The sequence below is a fragment of the Callorhinus ursinus genome, unplaced genomic scaffold, assembly GCF_003265705.2.
Source record: "Callorhinus ursinus isolate GAN/ISIS: 27379988/994484 unplaced genomic scaffold, GSC_fseal_2.0 scaffold22, whole genome shotgun sequence".
NCBI classification, from domain to species: Eukaryota; Metazoa; Chordata; class Mammalia; order Carnivora; family Otariidae; genus Callorhinus; species Callorhinus ursinus.
In genome coordinates, this window is record NW_027397084.1 from 2,893,639 (window position 1) to 2,911,886 (window position 18,248).

At 54.3% G+C, this 18,248-nt stretch overlaps 1 protein-coding gene across 1 annotated transcript in view; it reads left to right on the forward strand.

Annotated features, from left to right (window-relative positions):
• The first annotated feature begins 5,424 nt into the window (after window positions 1–5,424).
• CAPN11 (calpain 11) overlaps window positions 5,425–18,248 on the forward strand; it is a 17,561-nt gene continuing 4,737 nt past the window's right edge. Inside the window, exons 1-11 of the mRNA XM_025890579.2 lie at window positions 5,425–5,472; window positions 10,214–10,467; window positions 10,825–10,894; window positions 12,790–12,908; window positions 13,738–13,871; window positions 14,050–14,218; window positions 16,336–16,419; window positions 16,516–16,601; window positions 16,795–16,869; window positions 17,060–17,220; window positions 17,349–17,521. Coding sequence (XP_025746364.1) covers window positions 5,457–5,472; window positions 10,214–10,467; window positions 10,825–10,894; window positions 12,790–12,908; window positions 13,738–13,871; window positions 14,050–14,218; window positions 16,336–16,419; window positions 16,516–16,601; window positions 16,795–16,869; window positions 17,060–17,220; window positions 17,349–17,521 — 1,341 coding nt within the window. The 5' untranslated portion in view covers window positions 5,425–5,456. The remainder of the gene's footprint in view (window positions 5,473–10,213; window positions 10,468–10,824; window positions 10,895–12,789; window positions 12,909–13,737; window positions 13,872–14,049; window positions 14,219–16,335; window positions 16,420–16,515; window positions 16,602–16,794; window positions 16,870–17,059; window positions 17,221–17,348; window positions 17,522–18,248) is intronic.

Sequence of the window (18,248 nt, forward strand, 5' to 3'; positions counted from 1 at the left end):
AGCGACAGGCCCCCAGCCAGGGAGGTGACCTAGGGGTGGGGGGCGGGCATGGCTGACACTGGAACAATGGGTTTTTGCACTGTTTTTTTTTTTTTTTTCCTTTAAAATAAAAACGAAAAGAAAAGCTCCGAGGCAGGTGTCTGATTTGCGCTGCTGCGCTGGGCACGTGGGCTGGGGACTGAGGAGCACCCTGCTCTGGATGTGGAGGGCCTGCTCGGGGCCTGGGCAAGAGACTGCTGGTGTGGGACCTCGGTTTCCCCAGGGAGGGGAGAGAATGGGCCCGGGAGACTTGAGGGGATTCGCAGGCAGGAGGGGCCTGCTGTGGTCACACTGGCACCCCCCTTGGCTCCGTCTCTACCCCCTGCCCTGAGGGAATGGTGGGACCGCTCAGTCTGAGGGACAAGGGGGACACACACCCACTTTCTGAATCCCCAAGAGCCACACAAATGGGTTAGAGATTCAGGGAGAAAGGCCGAGCAAAACCACAGGTCCTCCACGGGCCCAGGAAGAAGGCTTCCTGGAGGAGGGAAATCCCAGGAGAGCTCCTTCTAGAACACTCTGCAGGCGGTTCTGGAGGGGAGAGGCAAGAACACAGGGCCGCAGTAGCCCACCAAATAATATCACTATTTGTTGTCATTGTTGCTACAACTTCTTGAGCAATTGTTATGCGCCTGGAATTGTGCCAAGTGACTGTATTATGTGTGGGTGGTTTTTTTTTTTAAGATTCTATTTACTTAGTAAAAGAGAGCACAAGAAGCAGGGGAGGGTCAGAGGGAGAAGCAGACTCCCCGCTGAGCAGGGAGCCCTATGCAGGACTCGATCCCGGGACTCCAGGATCATGACCTGAGCCGAAGGCAGTCGCCTAACCAACTGAGGCACCCAGGCATCCCTGTATTATGTGTTTTAAGGCATTTACTCCTTAGTGAGCTTGCTCTAGGGTCAGGCGTGGGTCTACTGTGAGGATTACATGAGATAAGATATGCCAAGTGCCCACTTGGCCCAGCACCTGGCCCGTGGAAAACACCCAATAAACGTCAACTATAATTAACGCTGTGATCGTTAATAGTACCTACAAAGTGGGTGTGGTTTCCCTCTTCTTATGGAGGCTCAGGGAGGCTATGGGGTTTGTCCAAGGTTACTGGCCTGGAAGGAGTCTTGGAAAAGTCCTTCTGAGTACCTCAGTGAGCCAGGCCCCCCACCCATCTGTCCCTTACCCCTCAGGAGTGCCTGAGGCCCCGAAAAGCCTCCTGCCAAACAAGTCTCCTGCCAGCCAAATCTTACCCATCCCCAGACCCAACCGTATTCCACCTTCTGTAAGAGATTTCCTGTGGCCACTCTAGCCCACGCTCCAGAGGCCCTCCCAGCCACGTGACCACGTGCACTGTATCCTGCATGTACAATGGGTCTCCTGAGAGCCAGGAACTCCAGTCTTGGTTCTGTCACTAATGCGCTGTGCAACCCGGGGAAGGCCACCTCTCCTCTCTGCACATACCTGCTCATCAATAAAACCAAGGAGTGAGACCAGATGGCCCCAAGCATCCTGCCCACCCATTACCCACCACCCATCAGCATGAACCAGAGAAGAAGGTGAGTCAAGGAACTCCCAGAGGAGAAAGGAGGAGAGACCCCGTGGGGGGGGGGGGGCAGGCATGCAGGAGGGGGAAGAGAAAAAACAGGTATCGCGAAGGCTTGCAGACAGGCAACCAGAAATGACCAGGAGCAGGGACAGGGAACACGGCACAAAGCCTGTCGAAGATCGCCCAGGCACTGGCAAGAGGCAGGAGGCACACGGTGTGTGGGGTTTGCCCACCCCCCAGGCTGCGGAGAGATGCCCCCTGCCCGACACACGTGGCTTGGAAGGCCCACGTTCCCTTGTGGCCAGCCGTGGGCAGCTTGGTCCAGGCGTCAGCCTTCATGTGTACGACAAATCCACAGTCTTTTTTTTCTTTAAGATTTTATTTATTCATTTGATTCAGAGAGAGAAAGAGAGAGAGCAGGGAGTGGGGCAGAGGGAGAGAGAGAAGCAGACTCCCCACTGAGCCAGGAGCCCTGATGAAGCGGGGCTCTTTCCCAGGAGCTGGAGGCAGATGCTTAGCCATCTGAGGCACCCAGGCGCCCCACGACAGACCCACAGTCTTGTGAGATGTGGCCCTCCAGGCGGAGTCCCCAAGGTTTCAGGGCTGGGGAGCAGAATGCCAGCCGGTGGGGGGGCAGAAACCAGCTGTGAATTTGGAGCAAGGAACACACACAGCAGGCCCCAGAGGCTGCAAACAGCAGCAGTCTGGCCCTTGATCCCTCCATGAAACCCATTCAAATTTTTGTTCAGGAGCGCCTGGGTGACTCAGTTGGTTAAATGTCTGCCTTTGGCTCAGGTCATGATCCCGGGGTCCTGGGATCCAGTCCCGCATCGGGCTCCTTGCTCGGCGGGGAATCTGTTTCTCCCTCTCCCTCTGCCTGCCACTCCCCCCGCTTGTGCTCTCTCTCTCTCTTTCTCTCTCTCTACATGTCAAATAAATAAAATCTTGGGGCACCTGGGTGGCTCAGTCGTTAAGTGTCTGCCTTCAGCTCAGGTCATGATCCCGGGGTCCTGAGATCGAGCCCCACATCGGGCTCCCTGCTCCGCGGGAAGCTGCTTCTCCCTCTCCCACTCCCCCTGCTTGTGTTCCCTCTCTCGCTGTGTCTCTCTCTGTCAAATAAAGAAGATCTTTAAAAAAATTAAAAAATTAAAAAATTAAATCTTAAAAAAAAAAAAACTTTTGACTGTTCAGCCAAGAAAGTTGACATCCAAAGAGGAGGAATGGCAAGACCCCACAATTATTAAGGCCAAAATGGCCAGCGTGGTACCAAACGCCTTCCCCAGGTTCATTGGATTAAACCAGAAACACTCCAACACCTGCTCTGAGGCTGGAAATAGGGGGTGGGCAGTGAAGTGATCCTTCGTCAGGTCAGATGGAAAAGTCCAGAAGGCCAAGTAAGGCTGGGGAACTGGATTAAGGGGCAGCAAACAGACGGGGAGGGGTGGGGGCCCAGGTAAGGGCTAGCTGGCACAGGCAGAACACGGGTCAGGAAGGGGGAGTTAGAGTACACGCCTTTGACCCACATTTCCTGAACCAGGATTGAGCGTCCAGCTCCACGCTGAGTGCTGGAAAGGATCTCGAGGTGTAACGGTGGAATCGTGGAAGGAGGAGGGAGGCTACAGGGAACCCCAAAGTCCATTTTTCTTCCTCCCTTTATAGCTGGGGCCAACAAGAATAACGGACAAGAGCTGAGGATTTAGGTTCAAATCCCAGCTCCGACACTTACCAGCGGGGAGACGCTGGGCAAGTTGCGTCGTACCTCCTGAACAGGAAAACTGTTGTCCTCACACACACATAGTCGGACCCCAAATGAGGGAAAGGGGACTTTTCCCACACCAACCAGTTCTCCAGCTCTCCAGGCACCAGCTGGGCGTGCTACGATTCCGGTCAGTTCTGACACTGGCTACCTGGAGTCAGCATCAGATCCCACAAGGGCTCTGTCCCACAAGACTGCCCCTGCTGCAGACACCCATCAGGAGTACCAGGCTGTTACCTGTGCTTCTGACTGACTGGCTCTAAATCAGGGCTTTCACAAACCCCCTGTCAGGTTTTGCAATGTGCTACGACAGCTCACAGAACTCAGGGAAACACTTACATCTATCACTTTCTTGGAAAAGGATATGTTAAAGGATACTGATGAATAGCCAGATGAGGAAGGACATAGGGTGAGATCAGAGGGTCCCAAGCATCGGTGCTTCCATTCCTGTGGAGTTGGGGTGCACCACCCTCCCAGCACGTAAGTGTGTTCACCAACTCAGAAGCTCTCAACCCAGACCCCATATTTAAGGATGTTTATAGAGGCTTCCTCATAGAGGCATGATTGCTTATTAACTCAATCTCCAGCCCCTCTCCCCTCCCTGGAGAATGAGGAGTGGGGCTAAAAGTTCTAGGCTTTTAATCATGGCTTGGTCTTCCTGGCCACCAGCCCCCATCCTGAGGCTATCCCAAAGTCCTCCAGGAATGACCTCGTTAGAACAAAAGACGCGGTTATTGGGAGCCTGGGTGGCTCAGTCCGTTCAGCGTCTGCCTTCGGCTCAGGTCATGATCTCAGGGTCCTGGGATCGAGCCCCACATCAGGCTCCCTGCTCATCAGAGAGCTTGCTTCCCTCTCCCACTCCCCCTGCTTGTGTTCCCTCTCTCGCTGTGTCTCTCTCTGTCAAATAAATAAATAAAATCTTTAAGAAAAAAAAAAGACGCGGTTATCACTCACAAAATTCCAAGGGTTTAGGAGCTCTGTTTCAGGAACCAGGAGCAGAGACCAAAAATTTATTTCATACTATATCACCTCTGGCCCTCACCTTTCTCCTCTATAACATGAGGATAACGATACCATATCCTTGAGCTGTTTTAAGGATTAAACAAGCGGGAAGTTCTTAGCCCAGTGCTTGGCACATAATAAGAACTTAATGAACTGTAATTAATGTTCTTATAGATGAGGAAGTTGAGACCCAGAGAGGGGGGTGGGGAGAACTAGTCCAAAGTCAGCTTGGGACAAGACTCTGTGATTCCATTCAGTGACCTGAGCATCTGCTCTGTGCCTAACGCTCCGCCAGGCTGGGCAGAAGGTCACCGGGATGACCTCGACAGTCCCTGTCTTCAACGGCCATACAATATACTATAGGGGCGGGTTTCTCAGGTCAAAGAGTTCATGCTTTCCCCTGGATAGACATGACAGCCAAGCCAGTGGCCTAACCATGACAAGGAGAGTGTTAGCGGTTGAACTGTGTCTCCCCACCCCCCGCCCCCGTCAAAGATATGTTGAAATCCTAAACTCCGGTATCTCAGCACATGACCTTATTTGGAAATGCGGTCATGGCCGAAGTACAAATTTAAGATGAAGTCATGCTAGAATAGGGTGGGTCCCTAATCCTATACAACTGGTGTCCGTGTGCGGAGAGACACAGGGAAGGCCATGTGAAGACACCATGCCATGTCAGTGGGAAGGTGCCTTCTGAAAATGAAGAGGCTTTCAGGATAAAAGGGTCAAGTTGGGGTGTCAGGGATAATCCCTTCCTAGGAGCGTCGGGCTTAAGGAGGGGGCCTCAGACTTGTCCTGATTGGACAGTACAATGAGGACAGCCAGCCTGGTAGAGGTGTCCCCAGGTAGGGGTGCTGGGACTCCCGTCCCCGCAGGGAGATGGCCCTTGGGCTGGTGGGTGGGGACCAGGCAGATCAAAAGGGGCTAGGTTACTGACCGTGCCAGCCTGGGGGTGGGGGGACAGTGGGTAGGAAGACAGAAGAAGAAGGCAACTATTAAAATGTGCCGCTGCCCCAGGATTCCCACTGCAACTGGAGAGTTCTGAGTGGGGGTGGGGGTGGGGGCTCTCCTCCCCCTCCCCCCAGAACCTTCAACTGTCAAGCACCACGCTAGCCACCAACATGCTGTACTCCCCAGGTAGGCGCTGATGGGCCTTGTACCCCTCCTGTACCTCCGCAGACTAGGGCCTCCCCGCAGGGAAGGGGCTGAGCCCCCTGGAGGGTGACCCCTCCATCAGACTGGACGCTCCCTTCCTCACACGGTCCACTGATAGCCAGACCCCCAGGAGCCCTTCCTCCTGCCTCCACTGACAGTCGGGGAGTCGGGGAGGGGAGAGGAGAGGGACCCGTCACCCCGCTCTCACAGCTGCCTGGGAGGGAGGCTTGTGTGAGGGAAGCCCCAGCAGCCATTAGAGAAATAAAACTCAGGGAACGGAGAGAACGTCTCCCCAGCCCAGAAGCGTGGGCCTCTTGGTCCAAAAAAACCCAGACCCTAAGAGAACCACCGGAACGGGACTCTGGAGGCAGGCCTGGGGACTTGATCTCAGGGCCTGAGGGAGACAGCACCGGGGAGAGGGGCGCTCAGCAGAGTTGACCTGTTCTGTGGGGTGGGGGCTAAGTGGTGGGGGGCAGCCAGTCCCACCAGCAGAAGGGCTCAGCCCTGCCCCTCCCCCAGCCTGGGAGGGCAGCGGGCTTCTGCTATAAAGGGCACCCCAGATCCTGGCTTCTTGGGCCCGCGCCATCTGCCTGGACCCTACAAGTGTAGGCCTCGCCCTAAGAGAAGAACTAACCCGGTCCTCGCTCTTCAGAAGTCCCCTGAGGAGTCTAGACAACGTCTTTGTTTCCCGCCAGCTTTGGAAACTCAGCTGTCCCCAAATCTGCAGGCCTCCGTCTGGTGGGGAGGCTGCACCGCCCTCCGCGACAACTCCCCGCCTGCAGGGGAGACAGGATACACACCTGGGACAGAGAGCTTCCTAGCCACTCATGGCCACCTGTCTGTCCTTCCCACAGCCAGCCTTGTCTGTCTGTCTCAGCCTGCCCACGCCCCTAAGCCCACCTGACAGGGCCCGGGTCTGTCACCCTCTCTGGAGACATTTTGGTGATGACTGTGGTGGAGCGTGTGTGTGTGCGTGTGTGTGTGTGTGTGTGTGCGTGCACGTGTGCGTGCGTGCGTGTGTGCGTGCACGCACATGTGTGTGTGTGTGCGCGTGCGTGCACGCGCGTGTGTGCATGCACGTGTGTGTGTCCCGGCCAGCCAGCTGAGTAATGCGCTCAGACCCAGCACTCCAGAGGGAAGAGGAAGCTGAGATTTAACTTCACAGCCTTGGTCTGCCCTCTGAGGTTCTCCAGTTTTCCTGGACCCCATCCCCTCCTCTGGTCCTTCCAGACCCCGAGGAGAGACTGGCACAGTCACTCCCGGAGGCAGCCAAGTCAGAGGCCTCCGAAGGCGACCCCGTGGTGGAAGGGCAGAGTGGTTCACCTCACTGCGCAGGTGCCCTTGGGCCCCTCACTTAACCCAGGTCTCTCAACCCGGACACTTGACATTGCGGCAGGATAACTCTTTGTCATGGGGCTGTCCTGAGCACTGTAGGATGTTTAGCGGCCTCTCCAGCCTCTACCCACCGATACCAGGAGCACCCCCCTGCTCCCCAGTTATGCCAACCAAAAATGTCTCTAGACATTGCCGACATTGCCGAGTGTCCCCTGGAGGGGGGATCTCCCAGGTGGAAGACCTCTAGCCCTAACACCTCCGGGTGGGCCCTGGGGTAGGCCTAGGTCACTCAGGACAGTCATCCCTGCCCTGCCGGTGACCTGGGCCAGGGGTGTGGACCAGGTGATGAAACAAGACCAGTTCTGATTCTCATCTCTCCTCGGGGATGTTCTGCAGCCTGCCTCTCTGGACCCTCTTCACCTGAAGGGGGTTCCAAGGTTTGTCCCCCACAGGCCTCCCTCCAAGTCTTTCCCTTGCTCTTTGAGCAAAGAAATAAGCCACTTATTCCCCTGCTGCCGCAACACACCCCTTTATTCGTTTTCCCCTGGCCTGAGGGACTGAGAAGGAGCTCCTCTACTATTTCTAAGAGAAAGCCAGAGGGCCTGGGTGGGAAGAGAGAGGGTGGGGGGAAAGGGAGAGGAAGGGGGTTAGAATATGCCCAGATTCCCACTGCACACACCCTCTTCCCTGCCCCCAACCCTGACCCTTCCAGGGCCAGGAAGTTCTGGTGCACCCACCCTCAGGGGCCGGTCAGGAAGAAGGGGGCAGTCACTCGGCCCGCAAGAACCTCCCAATTATCCCACCTGATCTGGGTGGCCTCTCTCCCCGGCCCCTCCTCCCTGCCTCTATGGCCCATGAAGCTGATGGGGAAGAGGGATAGTCTGGCGAGGGTCCTCTCAGAGCTCCCTGCAGGCGAGTGCTCACTTCTGACGCCTCAGTGCCCAGCACAGACTGAATGTTCCACGAAGGTGGCTGAGATGAGTTACGGTTTGCTCTAAGGAGCTCACACCGAGACAGACAGACAGACACACCGAGATCTCAACATGCTGCTGCATCCTTACAATCATTGAGTCCTAGGAGGGAGGAGGGCTGCTCTATGATCCCAGTAGGAACTCAAGAAATACCATTTACCCAGCCAGGTCAGTAGGGGAAAGGCCACAATGCAAGGCATTCATTCATTCATTCATTCATCCCCTGAAAGCATTTCTGAGCCCCTGCTGTGGCCAGGTGCTATGTGAGACAGAGGGAACCCAGCGGTGGACAGAGAAGCCCCCACCTCCACCCTTGAGAGCTCACAGACAAGCCAACTCAGAACCGGCAGGCAGCGATGGGTGTCCCAACAAAGGAAAGTGCTGGAGGTGGGGGCTGCCCCAAACCCTGCCTGGGCACATTAGGGGAGGGCTTCCCCAAGGAGGTGGCATTGAGCAGGGCCTAGAAGGCTGAGCAGGACTTTTCCCAGTGGACAAGGTGTGTGCGTGGGAGCAGGAATGATTCCAGGCAGAGGCACCAAGGCAGGAGCGGTCCAGTGCAGCTGAGAAAAGGCTCCCCGTGCTGGAAGGTGCTGGGCCTCTCAGTGGCAGCCTGGTTTGGGTTTGTCAGGCTGACAAGGGGAGACCACAGGGGCATTCCTAGGCCTAGGGAAGTCCCAAGAAGACACCGCTGTGGGACAGGAGAATGGGTGGGCTTGGTTGGGGTAGTGGGAAGGGTCAAGGGGCATCAGAGAAGTTTCACCACAAACGGCGCATGATCCCCTTAGTTGATGAAGATGGGAAGATGGTGCTATTCCACAGGACTTCCCACTGCGGGGAGGCACCTCCCTCTGGGGGTACTGTCAGGGTAAGGTCTGCCCTTGCCTGGGGTCTGCAGTCAGACTCCGTCCCATGCCCACCCCTCACCTGTGACCTTGGGCATGCTCCTTGACCTCAGAACCTCTGCTTCCTCTTCCAGTAATTGAGAATATTGCATGGATCTTTCTGGAGGCTGGTGTGCCTGACACAGAGCAAGCACTCAGTGCTGTTAGCTTTGCTACTGTAACTCTTCTCCTTGTCTGCCAACTCGAGGGAGGATGAATCACCGAGACCCCCTGCTCTCGCCTCAGTGGAGCTCAGCCCTCTGTGGGCTCAACCTGGGTCTCACCTCTAGACAGCCTCGAACCCTCCTGTCCCTCCCTGCAGCTGCCCCTTCTTTTCCCCCACTCTGGTTCCTCCCACACCGCGGCACCAACCAGGCTCTGTTTAACTCAGACCACACCCTTCTACTACTCTCTCTATATAGATTGGCCTATTTGGGGCATTTTATAGAAATAGAATCATGCAGTCTGTGGTTCTTTGTGACTGCCTTCTTTCACTTAGCATCATGTTTCTGAGGCTCATCCATGTTGTAGCGTGGGTCAGTACTTCATTTCTTTCTTTCTTTTTTTTTTTTTTGAGAGAGAGAAAGAGAGAGAGCGAACACGCACACGTGCACACACATACACGTTCGCGAGCATGCACCAGTGGGGGTAGGGGCAGAGGGAGAGGGAGAGAGAGAATCTCAAGCAAGCTCCACGCTCAATGCAGAGCCCTCACGACCCGAGACCATGACCTGAGCCAAAATCAAGAGTCAGACGCTTGGGCGCCTGGGTGGCTCAGTTGGTTGGGCAACTGCCTTCAGCTCAGGTCATGATCCTGGAGTCCCGGGATCAAGTCCCACGTCGGGCTCCCTGCTCTGCGGGGAGTCTGCTTCTCCCTCTGACCCTCTTCCCTCTCGTGCTCTCTATCTCTCATTCTCTCTCTCTCAAATAAATAATAAAATCTTTAAAAAAAAAAAAAGAGTCAGACGCTTAACGGACTGAGCCACCCAGGTGCCCCCAACACTTCATTTCTTTTTGAATGATATTCTTGTATGAATGATATTCCATTGTATGTATGTTTCCCGTCTTACTGGTTCTTTTATCAGCTGATGGAACTTGGGGTTTCTTCCCACTTTTTGGCTATTGCGAATAATGCCATGAACATTTGTGTACAAGTTTTCTATAGGGACACACGTTCTCCTTTCTCTTGGGTGTATACCTAGAGGTGGAATTGCTGGATCATATGGTAATGATTCTATGCTTAACTGTTTGAGGGATGGCCAGGCTATTTTTCAAAGTGGCTGCACCCTTTTATATTCCCACCAGCAGTGGATGAAGCTTCCAATTTCTCCACATCCTCTCTGACCCTTGTTATTATCAGTCTTTTTTATTATAGCCATCCTGGGGGGTGCAAAGTGGTGGATCATTGAGGTGGGTTTGCATTTGCCTGGTGACTGATGGTGTTGAGCATTTTTGTGTATCTTCTTCAGAAAAACTATCTATCCAGATCCCTTGTCCATTTTTTTTAACTGGGTTATCTGTCTTTTCATTGTTAAGCAGAGTCCATTTTCATGGATCCAGGAATGGCGGTTCACGTAAGCCAGAACCGCCTCAGAGCCGAGGGCGTGGGCCAACACCACAAGGCCCAGAACTACAATAACCAGAACTATGAGGACCTGCAAGCAGCCTGTCTGAGGAGGGGGGAACTGTTCGAGGACTCCTTTTTCCCCGCCGAACCCAGTTCCCTGGGCTTCAAGGATCTGGGCCCCAGCTCCAAAAACGTGCAGAACATCTCCTGGCAGCGGCCTGGTGTAGGTATTGGGAGGGGAGGCGTGGATCCCTTGTCGGAGTGCGAGGGCTGTTTGTCATGACGCCCCCGTCACTGTGAAATCTCCCGTCCCCTGACCCTCTATCCTGACCCTGGATCAGGCCTGGGGACAGTTCTGGCCATGCTTACACCAAACCTCTCAGAGAACCCCTGGGAAAATCACTCACTGACCTTGGCTGCCCCATCCTACAACTCTGCTGAGCTCGTCCTGTGACCTTCCCCTTCCGGTGCCATGTTTTCCCCTAGAACGTGGAGGTGGACGTCATTCCCCAGGAATGGGGAGAGGGAGGTTAGGAGGGGGATGTCTGGGCCCCCTAAAGTCCTTATTCCTTCTCTGCAGCAAATCACAAGCAATCCTCACTTCATTGTGAACGGGATCAGTCCAACAGACATCTGCCAAGGCGTCCTTGGTGAGTGGGGAGCAATAAAGCTGGTGTGGAAGGAGGGGGTGAATCGCGGAAGAAGGCTGAGGTAGGGGAAGAGCCAGGGTGTCTCTGGCTGGGGAGCTGGGACCCCCTAGGTTCAGACAGTCTCTCCTCTTTCCTTGCCCCTCCCCTGCTGAGGAGAGGGGAGTGAGGCTGCCAGGTATATTCTCCCTGCTCCACCCCCGCCAGTGTGATTCCAGCCCCACCGGCCGCTCTCTGGGTCTGGGAGCAAGCTGGGTCGTCTAGCAGTTACCCATCGCCACACAGTCAATTGTCCCCAGGACTCAGTGATTTAAAGCAATGACAAACATCTATCATCTCAGTTTCTGTGGGTCAATAATTCGTAAGGAACAGAGCAGGTTGGGTCTGACTCAGAGTCTCTCATGAGGCTGCCATCAAGATATCAGGCGGAGCCCTGTTCATCCGAAGGTTTCACGGGAGCGGCAGGATCCGCTCCCAAGATGGCATGCTCACGGGCCAGGAGACCTCCGTTCCCTGCCTCGTAGGCTTCCCCGTGGGACGGCCTGAGTGTCCACACAACCTGCTGGCTGGTTCCCCCAGACAGAGTGATCCAAGAGAGAGAACAAAGAGGAAACCGTCATGCCTTTTACCGCCTCAGGAGAACACACACGGTCCCCTCCACCACATTCCAATTGGTCAAAGCAAGCGCGGAATCTGGCCCACCTTTCAAGGGGAAGGAGTTAGGCTCCGCCTCCCGGGGTTGGGGGGAGAGCCAAAGAGCTTGAGGCCCTATTTTTTAAGCACCCGCAGAAAAAAAATAAATAAGCGCCTGCAGGTGCCAGAACTTACTCGGTCTGACGTATCAAATAAAGGAGCACTAGGTTCCTCGGCCCACTCTCCCACGGGCTCCTGTGCCAGCCCCAAGGGATAGCTTCCTCCCTGAGGAAGGGCTCCTCCAAACCCTTCATTGCATCTTCAGGGGTAAGACCAGGGCGGCCTTCCTCTGGGGCTGAATTCTGTCGTATCTGTGGCAGAGAAAAGCGCAGGTTGTGGGCAGGGCGGAAGCCAAGGAGACCTCAGGCCCCACGTCTGCCGCTGTGGCTCACTGCGCTGCGAGAGGAGAACCGGCTTCCTCCTGGTTAGGTGTCCTTTTGGCAATGGAGGATTGGAATGTCCTTAACCCCCCCCACCACCACCCTTTGCCTCCCTCCAAGGGTACCCCAAGCAGCCACGAGGCCATTGGTAATCACAGATGCTTTCCCGGTGCCCTCGGCCTAAGCCTGGCCATGGAACACTCACTCAGGGTACCACCCTGCCCTTGGCCCCACCCAGCAAGATCTGAGGTACCCAGGAGAGAGATTTTGATGGATGACCTTAGCCTAGGGATACTGCCCCTAGGCCCCATCAATGCCTAGCCCCAGGGACCCAGCTGGAGTACAGACTAAGACCCTTGGGTCTCCAGTATGATGTGAGTGGCATCAGGGAGAGATGTCTTGACTGATACACTGATGTAATCATAGAGTAGAAGTAGAAGGCAGGGGGCATGGGGGGAGGTGACTGGATTTGTTCAAGGGATGGGAGAAAACTGGCTCTCTCCACAAAGCAGATCTCAGGGTAAGGAGCAAGACAGAGGCCAAATACCTCCTCCCCAAATCCAAAAACCGAAGCATCTGGCTCTAACTTGTGAATCTCTTACCTAATAGAAAAGGTAAAGAGGCTCACCCCCCAGAGCCTGTTCCTTCAGCCCTGTTTCTCCCTACTAGATTCCTTCCTGAACAGTCCTTAGTGGGACAGCCAGAGGAGGAGCAGCTCTGTGGGGGAGGGGCCACAGAGCCCGTTCCTGCTCCTTTAGGGCTTGGATTCTGGGACCCACACTCACAAAATGGGAGGGAGAGGCAACCCCCTTCCTGTCTTTCCAGGGGACTGCTGGCTGCTGGCTGCCATTGGCTCCCTTACCACATGCCCCAAACTGTTGTACCGTGTGGTACCCAAGGGGCAGAGCTTCAGGAAGAACTATGCCGGCATTTTCCATTTTCAGGTGAAGGTTGATTTGGAAGCTGGAGTTGTTTTGTGGTGTGTGTGTGTGTGTGTGTGTCTGTGTGTCTGTGTGTGTGGGGGGGGGGAGGGAGAAAGAAGAATTATATGTGCTTTGAAGTTACCTTTTTTCTTTTCTTTTTGAAAAATGACTTTTATTAGGATGGGCTTTTGTCTAATTATCAGAGAAATAGCTGCTTACTAAAGAAATCATGTAAGCTAATTTTTTAAAGCCCCAAAAGAAAATAATCGTTATTTTGCGGCTTTCCTTCTGTTTCTCTTTCTCTATCCCTCTCTGTCTCTGTCTCTTTCTCTTGGGAGAAGTGTGTGTGTGTGTGTGTGTGTGTGTGTGTGTATGACATGGGGAGTCAACGGTCAGTCAGGGTCACATAATTTTTATAATCTGCTCATTAAGTTTAGTGACATGTGGACAAATTCCTCACATCACAAAACTATTTCTGAGAATCACAAGAGTTTTTTAAAACCTCAGAAATCCTAAAGCCCAACCAAGGTCAAAGCGTGGGTGGTGTCCCTCTGGAGGCCCTGGCAGAAACTAGAGTTGAGGCTGGGGGCGAGTTTCAGGCTTTTCACTGCCTTTCACTCACGCCTCGGCCATTCTGGGGAGTGGGCGCTCTGCAGCGGGCATGTCGCTGATCCTGGCCACCAGGAGGTGCTCGCGTAATGCAGCTCTTACACAAGGAGTGTGTGTGAAGTGCGGGGGGGGGGTGCTCATGGGAGGGGGCGTGGTGCATGTGTGCATGCGTGTGCTTGGAGGAAGGCCTGGGCCACACAGATGCCCTAAGCCCCACTGAGGTCCACCTTGCCGCCCACAGATTTGGCAGTTTGGGCAGTGGATGGACGTGGTGGTGGACGACCGGCTGCCCACCAAGAATGGCAAGCTGGTGTTCGTGCATTCCGCTGAGCGCACTGAGTTCTGGAGTGCCCTGTTGGAGAAGGCATATGCCAAGTGAGTGCCCCAAGGTGGGCTTGCCTCCAAGCCTGCCCTGACAGGTAGGGATGCAGCTGGAATCAGGGGAAAAGGCAGAGGGAGGTCAGGGTATCCCTTCCTTCCCTCCCCATGCCCTCCCATGTCCAAGCTGACCTGTCTATCCCAGAGCGCAAAAGTGCCCTCTCTGTGCCCACAGGCTGAATGGGTCCTATGAAGCACTGTCGGGGGGCAACACCGTAGAGGGCTTTGAGGACTTCACGGGGGGCGTGACCTATAGCCTCCAACTCCAGAAGCCCCCTCGGAACCTGCTGAGGATGCTTAGGAAGGCTGTCGAGCGATCCTCCCTCATGGGCTGCTCCATCGAAGTAAGCCATACTTGGTCCTGCCTCAGGGCCTTTGTACCTGCTGTGGCTTTCACCTAGAAGGTTCTTTCCCCAGAGAGCTGCATGACCAGCTCCTTCTCATTCACATCTCAGTTCAAATGCCCCTTCCTCAGGCTTCTCTCCTCTACCTCCCAATCTAAATCAGTTGCTCCTAACCTCATTTGCTCTCCTTTGTTTTTTTTTTTTTTCCCCTCAGTATTTATGGTGCTCTGTCAGGGTCTTACTTAGGAGTATTGTTATTCACAGCCTGTCTTCTCCCAGCTGTTTCAGTCAGTGAGGGCAGTGACTTGTCTCATTCACTGCCGGATCCCAGGACTTAGGGTGCCACTTGGCATGCAGTAGACGCCCAGCAAATAAATATTTATTCAAATAAATAAATGAACCTGGAGCGCAACCATATGACCCTGCAGTTGCATTCTTGGGCTTTTATCCCAGAGAAATGAAGACTTACATGCCCGCACACAAATGTTCACAGGGGCTTTATTCATCGTAGCCAAAAACTGGGAATAGTCTAGATGTCTTCAGTGAATGAATCATTAAACTGTGGTGCACATATGCCAGGGGACATGACTCAGCAATAAAAGGAAATGAACTATTGATACATGCAACTACTTGGATGAATCCCAAGGGAATTAAGCTGAATGAAAAAACCGAAGAGAGTTCCATACTGTATGATTCCATTTCCCTGACAGTCTTGAAATGATAAAATTATTTTAAAATTTTATTTTATTTTGGGCGCCTGGGTGGCTCAGTTGGTTAAGCGACTGCCTTCGGCTCAGGTCATGGTCCTGGAGTCCCGGGATTGAGTCCCGCATCGGGCTCCCTGCTCAGCGGGGAGTCTGCTTCTCCCTCTGACCCTCTTCCCTCTCGTGCTCTCTGTCTCTCATTCTCTCTCTCTCAAATAAATAAATAAAATCTTTAAAAAAAAGATTTTAAGTAATCTCTGCACCCAACTTGGGGTTCAAACTCACAACCCTGAGATCAAGAGTGGCACCCTCCACCATCTGAGCCAGCCAGGTGCCCCGAAATGACAAACTTTTTAAAAAATGGAGAACAGGGGTGCCTGGGTGACTCCATCGGTTGAGTGTCTGACTCTTAACTTCAGCTCAGGTCAAGATCTCAGATCCTGAGATCTGTTGGCCTCAGGCTCCGCGCTCGGCAGGAGTGGGGGGGTCTACTTGAAGATTCTCTCCCTCTGCCCCTCTCCCGCACCCCCAGTTACGCACGCGCTCTCTAGCTCTGATGTGTATAGATAAAATCTTTTAAAAAAATAAAATAAAAATAAAATGAAAGTGGAGAACTGATTAGCAGTTGTGAGAGGTCAGGGAAGATGATAGCAAGTGGAGGCAGGCATGGTTATAAGAGGGTAGCACAGGGGATGCCTGCGGTGCTGGGACGGTTCTGTGGTGGTGGTGCAGAGAGTACACACGTGGTACAATTGCACTAAACATACACAAAGGACTACTGGCAAAAGTGGGGACATTTGTAAAAGCCTGACAGATTGCATCAACATCATGACAGTCTTGCTACTGCTATTGTACTACAGTTTTGTGAGATGTTACCACTGGGGGAAACGATACGGGATGCATTGGATCTTTCTGGATTTTTTTCTTGTTTTCCGTAGGCTCCATGCCCAATGCGGGGCTTGAACTCATGACCCCAAGACCAAGAGTTGCCTGCTCTACTGGCTGAGCCAGCCAGGCGCCCCTCCCTGGATTATTTCTTACAACTGCATGGGAATCTACAATTATTTGCAAATACCAGGTTTAATTTAAACAAACAAACAAACAAACAAACAAAACTGAACCCCAGGGCGCCTGGGTGGCTCAGTTGGTTAAGCATCTCCCTTCGGCTCAGGTCATGATCCCGGAGTCCTGGGATCAAGTCCTGCATCGTGCTACCTGTTCAGCGGGGAGTCTGCTTCTCCCTCTCCCTCTGCCCCTCCCCCCTGCTCGGGCGCTCTCTCTCTCTCTCTCTCTCTCTCTCTCTCTCAAATAAATAAAATCTTAAAAAGTGAACCCTGAGAGTGCTCACATCTCTTCGAGGGACCCCAGTGCCTCTGACCGGATCCCGAATTCTTCTCCTTCTCTGTTCTATAGGTCACCAGCGATAGCGAGTTGGAGACCTTGACCCAGAAGATGCTGGTGAGAGGGCATGCTTACTCCGTGACTGACCTCCAGGACGTGAGTCTGCCAACCGCATACTACCCTGAGCCAAGGAGCCCCGGGGAATCCCTCCTGCCTGAGGCCCCTGACCTTTGGCCACACCCCTCCCACCAGGTCTGGTACCAAGGCAGGACAGAAACCCTGATTCGGGTCCGGAATCCCTGGGGCCGGATCGAGTGGAATGGAGCCTGGAGTGACAAGTAAGCGCCCCTAACCAGCACTGTCCGGTGAGGGGCAGAGCGCCCAGCAGGCCCACGAACGAGGCAGTGCCACCCACCAGATTCTCCATCTAACTCAGGACTCCCACAGGCAAGGGTGAGGGAATCCCTTGGGGAGGACCAAAATGCCTCCTGAGCCCCGCCCCTCTCCCTCCACCACCTGTCTCTGCTCCAGCGCCAGGGAGTGGGAAAAGGTGGCACCGGACGTCCAGAGGCAGCTCCTGCTCAGGAAGGAGGATGGGGAGTTCTGGTCAGTGCAGCTCAGGGCGGGGACGGTAGGGTGGGGGGCATCCTTCTGCCCCCATGCCCTGTCCCTTCCTTTCCTCTGCCACCCTCGCACCTGTGCCTTTGATGGAGAGGCTCCTGGGGGAGCAGTGGGGGGGAGTTATGGGTGTGGGATGCCGCAGGCTCCAGCCGTCACCCCGCCCCCCGCACTGCAGGATGTCCTATGAGGACTTCCTGGACAACTTCACGCTGCTGGAGATCTGCAACCTGACGCCCGATGCCCTCGCTGGGGACCACAAGAGCTACTGGCACACCACCTTCTATGAGGGCAACTGGCGGCGCGGCAGCACTGCGGGGGGCTGCAGGAACCACCCTGGTGGGTGACGGGACCCAGGGCCCACCGTGCAGGACGTCGGGGGGGCCCCACAGATCCTGCCAGGCTGGTCAAGGAGGCAGGCCCAGGGCCGGGAAGGGCAGAGCCCTGCTGACCTGCTTCCTCCACAGACACGTTCTGGAGCAACCCCCAGTTTAGGATCTCTCTCCCCGAAGAGGACGACGATGACCCAGAGGACGACCAAGCTGTCTGCACCTGCTTGGTGGCCCTGATGCAGAAGAACTGGCGACGGGCGCGGCCCCAAGGAGCCCAGCTGCAGACCATTGGCTTTGTCATCTACATGGTGGGTACTCTAGCAGGTCCCCCAGCCAGTCTCTTGCTCCCTCGCCTGGCCTCACCCCTGCAACACCCTTCCAAAGGCCTTACGAATAGGAACGCCTTCCAGGAAGAGGAAGGAGATGGAGCACCAGGGAGGTGGGGTTACTTGCCCAAGTTCACACACCCAGGGCTCAGAAACAGAGCCTGTGTCCTGATTCCCAAACCCTCTGAGACTTCTCCAAACCATCCCAGAGTCTCCCCGCCCAGATACCCCCACACAGAGCACAGACTCCAGCAGCCAAGAGAAATCCCTGGCAATGTTTCAAAATCGTGCTTTGTAAAATCCTATGAATGACCATTTGTTCAAATAGTTATGGAACCCCTGCTGTGTGCCAGGCCCCAGTCCAGTCTCCACTGGGTCAGTAGTGAACAGACACAAATCTTGCCCTCCTTCTAGACTGTGAGCCCACCAGATTAACAGACACCAGACATGCCTCAAGATATTTCCAAGGTTAGACGTGGTCTTTCTGGAAAGGTTATATTCTCTACTTCCCACCCCGAGCTCTGCAGGGCATCAACGTGTTAAAGGCTCTGGTTATCTCTATAGGAGAACAACCTATTTATCTTGGTCTAACCCACCTTTTTACAGAACTAATGGGTCTAACCCACTTGGTCTAACCCACCTTTTTTTTTTTTAAGAATTTATTTATTTATTTGACAGAGAGAGACACAGTGAGAGAGGGAACACAAGC